Source organism: Sorex araneus, chromosome X (genome assembly GCF_027595985.1).
Source record: "Sorex araneus isolate mSorAra2 chromosome X, mSorAra2.pri, whole genome shotgun sequence".
Lineage (NCBI taxonomy): Eukaryota > Metazoa > Chordata > Mammalia > Eulipotyphla > Soricidae > Sorex > Sorex araneus.
The window spans coordinates 345394602-345406077 of record NC_073313.1 but is presented as its reverse complement, the minus strand read 5'-3'; the positions used below and the strand labels follow the sequence as shown (position 1 = coordinate 345406077).

Below are 11476 nucleotides of genomic sequence, written 5' to 3'. Positions count from 1 at the left end.
AAAAAAAAAAAGAAAGAAACAAAAAACCAACAATAAAACTTCTGAAACTACAAAAGATATTGAACAGGGTCCCAACGGAAAAGAACAAGTGAACATACTTTCATCAGAGCCAGCTCCCACTTGGCCCAAGCCTCTGAGATGAACTTCTGGGAGAAGCGCGAGTTCGAGTCCCCACAGAGCGGTTCTGAAGGTGCCTGAGGTGGTTCAGGCTGAGGCAGGCGCACCCGCGCCCGGGCTGCCCGGCTTCTCAGCTGAGGCGATCCGGTTCAGTTTGCCGACCTCCGCCTGCCAGCCAGGAATCTTCTTGGTCGTCATGTGGCGCCGGGCGTGCTTCGTAAGGTGGTCACTGCGCATGAAGCGCCGGTCACACACGGGGCACGCAAACTTCTTCTCCCCCGTGTGAGTTCGGCGGTGGCGAGAGAGTTCATCCGACCGAGCAAATTTCTTATCGCAGCCCTCCCAGCTGCAGCTGAAAGGCTTCTCCCCTAAGAACGGAGAACAACACTTACTGAAGAGGACACACACTCGGCACCTTACTGGACAGCCGTCTGCCGTCACCGCAAGTGTTTACTCATCAGTCTAAGGCAGCCCGTCTCACTGTTCTCAGGCTACCTGAGAGAGGAGCGGTCTCTTCCCGCCACAGCTGAGACGTGGCATGTCAAGACCTACGGGATGTCAGACTGACTTTTCAGAAGCTACTCTGACCACGCCTGGTGGTGCCCAGGGCAGCGAGGATACGCCCAGGGCTCCGGTGGGCAAACCTACATCCTAACCCTTGGGGGTTCTGCCCGCAGTGCTTACGGGCCATGCCGTGCTGGGAGCCGACACCAGGCCCCCCGCACGCACAGCCTGTGCCCAGTCCCCTGAGTGCTCTCTCTAGCACCTCAAAGATACTTTAAAATGGAAACAAACCTGTTGTTGCTGCTTGGGGCAGGGGGACTATTCTCAAAAGAAATGGTTCCTTCCCTTCTCAGGAAGCTGCACATCCAAAAAACTAAAAGTCCCCACTTTGACATGTGAGACTTCTCAAAATCATTAACTCCACCTTCATGTTCTGTTGAAAGTGACAAGGCGGTTTAGAACCGGAACGGGCCCTTCTAGGCTGACCGTGCCGGCTGCCTCAGAGCACCTGAGGGGTGCTGGTCTCCCTCAGTGCAGTGCGCTGTGGAGCCTTTCAAGGGAGCACTCTGGCTCTCTGGCCCGTCCAGCCAGACTGAGGCAATGAGAAGAAGACGGGTTGTTCCCTTTTCCATGGCCTAAAACTCTGAATTATTATTATTGTTTTTTTGCCACACCTGGTGACACACAGGCCTTACTCCTGTCTCTGAGCTAAGAGATCACTCCTGGTGGAGCTTGGGGACCATGTGTGATGCTGGGGGACTGAATCCAGGTCAGCCGTGTGCAAGGCAAGTGCCCTACCCGCTGTACAGGGCTCCGGCCCCAAGAAGTCCTGACTCTTGAGAAGGATGTGACGCTCCCAGACTGCTCAGGGCACTGTGTTAAGACCTGTCACCATCACGTGGTTCTCTTCTGGAGGGTTTATGACTAATTCACCCATCCTTGTGTATCTGAGCCCCTAAAAGGCAAGTAATTCATTTGGTAGGTGGCAAATAGGTGATTCTGAATGAGCACTAAGGAGACACCAACAGAATACCCTGTTTTTCAAACCTGAAGTAACAGGAAAACTCAAGATCACAATGGTCTTTTATGAACGGTCTAAAAAGCGTTCTGAACTTCAGGATTTCAAAAGAAACCAGGAGGTAAACATGAGTCTAACCGACCTGTTCCCAGGAGCCTCTGTCCACTCTGGGCAGTGCACCAGGACGGCCAGGTGGTGGACAAAGATGAACACTTCTCTGTATTGGATTTATGAAGTGTTGGACTTGTTTTCAACATGTCACAAACATAGCTTTCACTCAGTTCCCCTTATTGTAATAATTTTTTTCCCCACTAAGATAAACATTCAAGAATCTGTTTTATGAAAATTCCAATTTAGTATTTAGAAAGTGGCTTAAGAAATTGGTTCTTGGGGCTGGAGTAATAGTACAGCAGGTAGGGCATTTGCCTTGCACGCTGCTGACCTGGGTTTGATCCTCAGCATCCCATATGGTCCCCCAAGCAATACCAGGATTAAATCCTGAATGCAGAGCCAGGAGATAACCCTGAGCATTGCCAGGTGTGACCCAAAAAGCCTAAAAATAAAAAAAATATATAAAAAGAAATTGATTCTTAATTTTAATGCCTGAATTCAAGTGCTCTGAGAAACCTGGAAGTGTTTATAGAATCACCCAATTCTGTACCTTCTGTGGGTTCTTTGCTGGGGAACTGGTGGAACAACTCAGCCTCCTACCACTGCCTCCCAGTCCAGAAATCTCTGTAGGGCTGTGTGACCACAGTGGCTTAGGGACAAGTAGATCTTGCCTGATCGGGGGCCCATCACACTGGGACTGCCACCCTGGCCAGCCTGCACACCCACGGCAATCGCTGGCTAGTGTCAGACACCCAGACAGTATAGCCAGTAAGAGTGAGAGCAGACAGATAGCGAAGTTCCTAAGACCAAAGCGGGAATATGGTGAGGAACAGAGGCAGCTGTTACGGTCAAAGAAGGACGAGGTCAGGAAACACCAAGAACTCCAGGAAACACTCCATCAAGGGGGTCAGTAAGTGGACGAGAGAAGGTACAAGGCCAACAGACACGCTGCTCACAGGCAGCTGTGGGGCCTCATCCCTGAAGCAGACAGCGACTCCCCAATGTGGAGAACAGAAGGACCCCTTTTATCTACGTCTAGACCCCACTTCATACTGCAAGTGACCTCTGTTCACATGCATGTGTATGAACCTCTGAAAGGTGAAGTTAACACGCAGACCATTAAACTAGAACTCTAAAAAACAAAGCAACAGAAAACAAATCTCAAGAACAGGACTGCAAGAAAATACCTGAGAAATTCCGCCTTAATCCACCAATGCAGAAAGCATGTCAGGCAGTGCCCTCTGCCCTTCTCACTCTGCGGGCAGGCACCTGTCCTGCGTATGGTCCCCAGGCCAGGGCTAGTGCTGACGTGGCAGGCAGACCAGTGGCCTACACCCGTGGACTGATACCAGCCCAAGGACTGGTGGTTGAAGACCACTCTATTATGCACCCCTTAGACTTTGGCTAAATACCAGCTCATCACTAAATTTTGTTTTTGTTCTGGGGCCACGTTTGGTGGCACTTAACTCCTGGCTCTGAGCTCAGGCATCACTGCTGAGGGACCACTCGGGGTTCCGGTGATTGAACCTGAATTGGCCACACGCCAAGCAAGTGTCCTACCTGCTGTAGTATCACCCTGGCCCCACCACTGGATCAATTTAAGTTTAAGAAAAATATAAACTTCATCTCTCCTACTTGAAACATGCCACATTTCAAGCATGTTTGGCTAGCAATTATGCTAACAGACAGAAAGAGAAATGTTTTTATTTATTTATTTATTTATTTTGCTTTTTGGGTCACACCCAGCGATGCTCAAGGGTTACTTCTGGCTTTGCACTCAGGAATTACTCCTGGCAGAGCTTGGGGGACCATATGGGATGCCGGGGATCGAACCCGGGTCGGCCGCGTGCAAGGCAAACGCCCTATCCGCTGTGCTATCGCTCTGGCCCCAGAAAGACAAATGTTTCTATCACTGCAGGACCAGCTGACTGAAGCAATAAGAAGCCACTAAAAGTTGTTGCAATTTCTGAGGAGACCTTTCCCATAATAAACTTGAGTTAAATACTAGGATACGACTGAATGCCAACACACGTTTTCTAAAATGCAAAGGAAGAGTGAGATGTGGAGAGGGGGGTCGAAAGAGCACCGCTGTACAACAGAGGATCACAGTCAGAGTGACACAGCATTTTACCTCTGGGGTGAGGAGATGGCAAGCTGCGAAAGATCACTGAGGCTGTGCTGTTAATCCCAATCCCTACACAACCAAGGCGGTCTCTAAGAACTGAAGAAAAATGGCCACATTTACACCTGCCCCACTGGTTCTCGTGCTTCCCGCTAGCCCGAAGGCGGCTCCAGTACCTCCCAAGCACAGGGTGGAACATCCCCCAAGCCGCACCTGGCCCCCTACTCACCCGTGTGAGTGCGGAGATGAGCCTTGAGGTGGGAGCTTTTGAAGTATGTTTTCCGACAGCCTGGGAAGCTGCACACATAGTTCCTTCTTCTGGAAAAGTCTACTTGAGGGGCACAGTTTTGACTGGAGGCAATGAACACTGGCGCAGGCGCGAGGGGCAGTAACTTGGGGCTCCCGACAGCCATCAGGGCCGACGGGCAGGCGGCGGGCGGGGGGAGGGCTCCGTGGGACAGAACCAGCATCACGGCTCCCTGAGGCACAGAGGGGCCCACCACCACAGGCTGGGGCAGGATGGGCTTGGCAGTCCCCGCTGACACTTGGGAAGGCGGCTTCAAAACAGCTGATAACATGCCATTTTGTCCAGTCACAGGGATCATTTGGCAAAGGACAGGAGGGTTGGGGACAGGGACAGAAATCAGAGGAGCGGCCTTCCCGGGCAAGTCACTTTCGGAATTCTTTGGTGAGCAGGTTTTGACTGCGAGAGGCCAGCCTACCTGGTGGCCACCGTCAGTGGGGACCAGGCCACCAGACTTGTGCAAACAGGGCTGGCAGGACACCAAGTCAGCAGCAAGCGCATTGTCCGTGAGGGGTGCGTCCTGCAGAGCTTCTGTAGGTCCCAGGAACCGTGCTTTCCCTTCTCTGCTGTCTGACTGTCCAAGGTCCGGAGCCTGGGCAGTAGGAATGTGGGTGGGAGGGTTCCCCGCAGTGTGGCAGATGACGCTTGTCACCGTGGCCCTGCAGGTGGGGCCCATGGCTGGCTCCCGAGGCTCCGGCTTCACCGCAGGCAGGCCCTTCTCCGCCCTCCTGCTCTGCACGTTAGCGGGCCCAACGGGCGCCGAGGGCGTGGCTACGACCAAGCGTGCTTTGGAATCAGTTATTTGGGAAGTGACAAGTGTTCCCATCGAAGGATCCATGAGGTCAGGGCTCTGAGGAGGAGTCATGCACTTAAAAAAAAAAGAAAAGTTCTTCATGAAAAGGTTGCCTAGGTTAATTTTTTTCCTTTTGCAAAAGGGGAGGGTTTGGGCCACATCGGCAGTACTCAGGGCTTACTCCTGGTGGGGCTGGGAGGACCATATGGGGTGCTAGGAATCGAACCGGAGCTGGCCAAGTGCAAGGCAAAACACCTTAGCTCTGATATACTCTCTGCAGCTTCAAAGGCAAATGTTTCATAGGGGCGGTGTCATGAACATTGATATTATCCTTGTGCAGGGACAAGACCAATCTTCTCTGTATCATGCCAATTTTAGTACATGGGCTGCCGAAGCAAGCACAAAGGTAATTTTGTTGTTGGGAGAGGGGGTTGGGGCCATACTTGGTGGTGCTCAAAGATCACCCCTGGTGATAATGCCCAGGAGATCATAAGCAGTACCAGAGCTGAGCTGGTGCTAAATAAAATTTCAAAAGGGACTTATTTTGATCTGCTGCTTCAGTGCCTTTAAGAAGATCTAGAAAATACTTCTCCAAGCCTGCTCCTAGGAGCACCCATGAGGTTCAAGGACGTAGTACTTGGCTCTAGTCCTGCTGCTGGGCCCATCCATTAGCACCGGTATGCGCTGCCCTGGGCCCACACACCTACTGAGATGCGCAATTTTAGCATCAGGACTATGAAAGAGAGGAGAAATATTATGTTGAAAATGAGAGCTTTTCACAACAATTTTTGATTCTCAAATGATTAAAAATTAAATTTGAGGGGTATACGCTAAATGCATGGTAGAATTTGTGAGAACCATCTCTCAAAGGCCACGATGGGCAGTTCTGTCTGAAGTATGATGGGCAGTTCTGTCTGAAGTAAACTTCACCGTGTGCTGCTCCCCACCAACCCCAGGTATTTCTACCCTCTTGGTGGAAGAGCCCCATGTGCAATGATCTGGGGGGTGCGGCCAGGCACGCTGCTTCTCTCATCTGCCCCACACCCCTCACTTGTTGGTGACCATATTCTGCTTCCAGTGGAAGCTCCCAGTTTAGACTAATTGTTATTTTTCCCAGCAACTGAAAGCTCTCTAATTTTTCCCACTGAGAACAGTTTTCCCCAGCAATTCTTTAACTGTAAAAATGTTAAGGAAACAAAAAGTGTTTGCTCAAAAACTCACGAAAGCAAGCTGGATGCCACAGAGAGACAGAGGCCAGTATTTCAATCCAACTAAGCCTGGTGCCAGAGCACATGATTTTTTCTGCTTGCCATTCACACACCCTGATCCTGTCCTTACTGAATCATCAGGGGTAATGGAAAAGCTCCACTCCTCCGTTCTCCTCAACAAAGCCTGTAGCTTTCACCCAGTTAACTTTCGCTCTTCAAGGGCTGATTTTATTTTTTTTTGGGGGGGGCCCACACTCAGCTATGGTCAGGACTTACTCCTGACAAGGCTCAGGGGAGACCATCTGGGGTACTAGGAACCAAACCTGGGTCAACTGCTTTGCAAGGCTAGCGTCCTGCCCACTGTACTATCCCTCTGACCCATGAACCGCTGATTTTTAAGAGGAAAAAGCAAGTGTTCACCAACAGTACCTGGACAAGGGGAGGGTATGAAAGAGTTTGCCTGCATTCCAATTAATCTACACAGCTATCTGGGGGCTTGGGCTGAACAGACAGTACTCAGGGGTCACGCTGGTGATGACACTGGGGACGGCAGTGAGCAAGGCAAATGCCTTACCCGCTGTGCTCTCTGGTCCTCTCTACGACACAAGCACCCCCCTTACCAGAGTTGATAGAGAGTGGAAGTCCTTTGGTAGCTCGGCTGCTGCTGCATCCACGTGTCCACTGGTGGGGACATCCCCCGAGTCGGAGACAGGAGTGAGGGGTCGGATCTTTAAGAGCTCACTTTTTTGGGCTCTTTGACCCCAGGAGCTCATGCAAACAAGGGCCTCAACAGCCTCAATGTCGGTCTGCTCCAAGATACTGCAGGTAGACCTTTCGCTGTCATGCCGCTTCCTCTCCAGAATGGACTCACATATGTCCATGATCTCCACCTAGAGGCAACATGACAGGGTCTCTCAGCCAACACAGTGAGAGCAAGCCAGATGGGCAGGGGACATCATCCACTCCAGGGGCTCACAGGAAGCTCCCCCCCTGCCTCCCCCTCTCCAGGATGTGCTCTGCACTGTAGTCAGACATCCTCTGTGACGTGTGAGAAGGGAGGGAGGAGGGCTGGACTTGGCCGGTAAGTGGTTTGCACAGAAAACCTGTTTCTTTTGTTTCGAGGTCACATTTGGTTGTGCTCAGGGCTCACTCCTGGTGGGGGGTCAGGGGACCAAATGGGGTGCTTTAGATCAAACTCTGGTCAGCAGCCTACAGTACAAGTGCCCAACCCACTATACTATCTTTCCGGCCCAGAAAATGGATTCTTCAACGAGGTTATGAAATTCATACTTCTTTTAGTAAATAATTTATAGAACTTCAATTCTAGAGGTGCAAGCTAGAGTTGCTAGTGTTCTACTCTCCCTGGGGACACTGGCTCTTGGCCATTGGGAGGCTGGAACAAAGCATGAGGGGCAGCTCACCAGAGGGCGTCTCAAGTCTGGTGAAAGTCAGGGGTCTCCTAATCACCTCACCCCCATCCCCATCCCCTGTAGCACTGGTGCTGATCTGAGGCTGTTCCCCAAACTCAGAACACCAAGCCACTATTATAGCACCAGGAGTCTAGTGAGTGGGGAAGAACAGTAATTTGGTTTTATGTCACACCGGACAGTGCTCAGATTATTTCTGCTCTGTGCTCACAGGGCATTTGGGGGTCCTTATGTGGTGCTAGAGTTTAAGGCCACATGCAAGGCAAGTGCTTAACCTCATGCAGGTTCTCTCAGTCCATGTTTAAGTGGCGACATGTCTTTTTTTTTTTTTTTGCCTTTTTGGGTCACACCCAGAGATGCACAGGAGTTACTCCTGGCTCTGCACTCAGGAATTATTCCAGGCAGTGCTCAGGGGACCATATGGGATGCTGGGAATCGAACCTGGGTTGCCATGCAAAGCAAACGCCCCACCCGCTGTGCTATCACTCCAGCCCCAAGTGGCGGCTTGTTTAAGCTCCTCCCTGGCCCAGAACACTGATTTCTTCCTGGTGCATCACCTTCTCTTGATCTTACAGAGATGGGGTAAGCAACTGGAACGAACCATCTCTCCTTAAATAATTGTTATTTTCTTTTATTTTGGGGCCCACCTGGCTCATCTACTCAGACATTACCCCTCACTCTGCACTTAGGGCTCATTCCTGGCAGTGTTCGGTGGACCAAACCCTAGTCAGCCATGTGCAGGGCAAATGCCCTACCCGCTGTACTACTGTGCCAGGCCCCCAAAGATAGCTTTAGAGCACTTAAAAAAACACTCTTTCACACAGCGTTCATTAGCACAGAACCCCATCCTGCTCAGGCGGCACTCCCTGGTCCCCAGCAGGCAGGTAACAAAGGTCTGACATTTTCCGGACCCGGGAACTGTGAGGTCACAGAATGCTGCCTGATCTGTCTAGAGCCAGGTGGGGCCACAGCGCTTTGACTTCAGCAATCAGGTGGGAGGGAAGGGAAGATTCTGGAACCTCTTTCACGGCAGCGGTGGCCCTCAGGCACTGGAGGACATAACCCCTCCACTCCAAGGCCAAGAACTGCCCACCAGCTCTGCCACACGCCCGTCCGGCCGGCCGGTCCTGGCAACGTCCAGGGCCAGTCTCCTGTGCCCCGCTTTCTTGCCAGCTTTAGCTCCGCCCCCACCACCCATGCCCCGCCCCCAGCGGTATCTACGTTTCCCTGCGTACGGCCTTCCCGCCAGCTCTAGCTCCGCCCCCGTCCCGCCCCGCCCTAGCAGATCTGCCCCGCTCCCTGCTTACGGCCTTCCCGCCAGCTCTAGCCCCGCCCCTGCCCCGCCCCGCTATGGCCCCACCCTCAGCGACTTTTGCCCGTTTCCCTGCGTGCGGCCTTCCCGCCAGCTTTGGCCCCGCCCCCGCCCCGCCCCCAGAGCCTCTGCCTAGTTCCCAGCGAGCACCTTCCCGCCAGCCTTGGCTCCGCCCCCGGCCCGCTCTGGCCCCGCCCACATAGGTTTCCGCCCGGTGCCCCGCGCGCGGCCTTGCCGCCCGCCTTGGCCGCGCCACGGCGTTCTTACGAGGCTCGCCCGGTCGCCGACACCCCCGAAGCCCCCGCGCCCCCGATGTTCCCGGCGGCCGCGCCGCCCTGCCCAACGGCCGCCTTCTCCCGGGGCCTGGTGACGTCATGGCTGGAAATAGCCCCGCGCCGGGGCCGGCGGGGAGGGGCGCGGCGGGAGCGCGAGACAAAGCTGCACGTAGGGCGGTGGGGCGGCCCGGGGCACACGCCCCCTCCCCGCCCCCGCGCCGCAGCCTCCCCTCCCGGCCCGGAGGATCGCCCCAGCCCCAGGCTGGACAGCCGCGGCAGGACCCCGCCCGCGCCGTCGACCACCACCCTCCCCAGCCCGCACCCCCTTTCTCCGCGCCCCGGCCTCCCTCAGACGGTGCATCCGAGCCTCGCCCCTCGCCGAGACGGGCGGCTACTCACCGCGCGCGCGTCGCCCGGGCCCGCAGAACCTGGCGTGTGCATAGTGCCAACGGCCTGGAGGCCACCCAGCAGCCCCGGGGCGGGAGCTCGGTGCGCGGCGGGCGGTGGCAGCGGCGACCCGGAGCTCCAGCGACCGGCGCGCGCCTCCGCCCGCCCGCGCGGCTGTGCCCCGGCGCGGCCCTCGCGGCGCGGGAGGGCGGGGCGGCCGCGGAGGGAGCGGCCGCGGGGGCGGGGCGCGGAGGCAAACCAAAATACACCGCGCCCCACTTGGGCGGGGCCGGAAGCCCGTCCACCAATCCGCGTGCGGCTTGCGCGCGGCCGGCCAATGGGCGCCGCGGGGAGCCGCGTGATAGGAGCCTGGCCGCGGCGTGATCAGACCGGGCGGGCTGCGGCACGTGTTTGGGGCCGGGCTAGGGGGCGGGGTCTGGACGGGGTGGGGGGGGGTGCTGTAAAGTAGGGGAAAGGTCCCGGCGGCAGCTCGGCGGCGGCGCTGCGGCGGGCGCGCGGCCGGAGTGGGCGGTGCGTCTGTCGCCGGGGATGTCCCCGAGGCGGGGTGGGCTGGGAAGGAGGAGGACCCGATAGGTTAAAAGGGGCCTCCCGCAGTCTGCAAGAACCAGGCGAGTGGATCCATGCAGTAGGAGGGATTTCTGGAGACCCCAACCGTATTTTGCTTGCTTATTTTTGATTTTTTCCTCCCCGAATATTCCTTTCTTTGGCTGTTAGAAGTTTTTCGCCGGCCAGAACGAGTGGATGGCTGGCAGCTCCGTCTAGCTTCTAGCAGATGCAGGTGACATTCCTTGCAACTGCTAGAAGCTAGCCTTACTGCAGGGCTAGCTTCTAGGCTATCTGTGACCGACTCTCTTCCCCAAGAACTTCCGGGGGAGCTGGTAATCTCCAGAAGTACAGCATGGCAATTCTTCCCCCACCTCTGTGGAAGTCACTACCCCTGCTTGGGAGGTCCTCAGGCCTGCATGAGAGGATCTCACTGATGCCCCAGCCACACCTTATTTTCCTTTTTTCCTGGATTGCTTGCTTCTCTGGGTGTGGTTTGTCCACTTGCGTAACTCCAGGTTCTTGGAGAGCAGGGATCAGGTTTATTTATACCCACCTGAAAGCTTGGGACAATCCTTCATTCTTCCAGGCAACACCCCACCCGTTTTGCTGAGTTTGGTGCAGTGCCATGTGCAGAATTCCTGCAGTGAGAAATCATCCCCACGTGAAAACCCAGGGCAGGTGATCCGGGCACCATGGAGGTTGTGCTTTGAGCTAGAGAAGTCCCTGCCCCCACAGAAGTGACCCCAAGAGGGGACAGGGCTGTCACGCATTCAGATGAGATAAGGGAGGTGGAGTTTGTGCTGTGTTCCTGCCTGGTTGGCTAAGGTAGGGGAAGAGACAGACCTCTGGTTTCCCTCCATTCCTTTCTTTTCCCCCAGCCTTCAAAGCCCCTTTCCTGATTGTGCCTTTTCCTCCCAAACCTGTCCAGGTTTAGGGGATGTGTGTAGTTCACAGCACACCCTCCAGCACTGGGCTCACTGTAGGCAAATGTAACATCGGTTGAATGAGCGAACAAAGGTCAGCGAAGAGAAGGTACAGACTCCTTTGATTCTGTGTCCTTGTAACCGCAGCCATCCTCTACTCATTTGGGTTGCTGGCCCCTGTTCCTTCCCCCAGAGGTCTGAGATTCACCTTTGGTCCTTCCCCTTCCTGTGCTTGCTTCCTTTTGCCTGTTGCTTTGTGAGTGTTGGAAGAGATTGATTGGGGACACTCAAAAGGGGAGCCTGACCCGGGCAGGAAGAAGGCTGGAGGTGGAGGGTGGGGGTGGGGGCGCCTGGAGAGGAGGGAAGGCCCAAGAACTGACCGTGATCTATTTCTGGGCGACCAGGAGG

At 54.9% G+C, this 11476-nt stretch overlaps 1 protein-coding gene and 1 non-coding gene across 3 annotated transcripts; both read right to left on the bottom strand.

Annotated features, from left to right (window-relative positions):
• On the bottom strand, nt 1–9762 carry KLF11 (KLF transcription factor 11). Of its 2 annotated transcripts, none has more exons than XM_055121635.1 (4): nt 9591–9762; nt 6798–7067; nt 4102–5044; nt 1–485 (listed from the first exon to the last, which is right to left on the bottom strand). In XM_055121635.1, exons 1-4 carry the CDS (start codon nt 9630–9632, stop codon nt 205–207), a joined length of 1536 nt encoding a protein of 511 aa, XP_054977610.1. In that variant the 5' UTR covers nt 9633–9762; the 3' UTR covers nt 1–204. The 2 variants fall into 2 exon arrangements, with proteins under 2 accessions (XP_054977610.1, XP_054977611.1); XM_055121636.1 differs by lacking the exon at nt 9591–9762 and adding an exon at nt 9184–9260.
• LOC129400534 (U6 spliceosomal RNA) lies at nt 5265–5371 on the bottom strand. The gene has a single exon (XR_008627758.1). It is a non-coding gene; the product is annotated as a U6 spliceosomal RNA (small nuclear RNA).
• Nucleotides 9763–11476: the final 1714 nt, after the last annotated feature.

Excerpts from the sequence above, each read along its gene's own strand:
- KLF11 (XM_055121635.1), bottom strand. The coding sequence starts at position 9,632 with ATGCACACGCCAGGTTCTGCGGGCCCGGGCGACGCGCGCGCG. Across the intron at positions 7,068-9,590 it reads GCCCGGGCGACGCGCGCGCG|GTGGAGATCATGGACATATG; the intron begins GTGAGTAGCCGC and ends TGTTGCCTCTAG. Across the intron at positions 5,045-6,797 it reads TCCACTCTCTATCAACTCTG|TGCATGACTCCTCCTCAGAG; the intron begins GTAAGGGGGGTG and ends TTTTTTTTTAAG.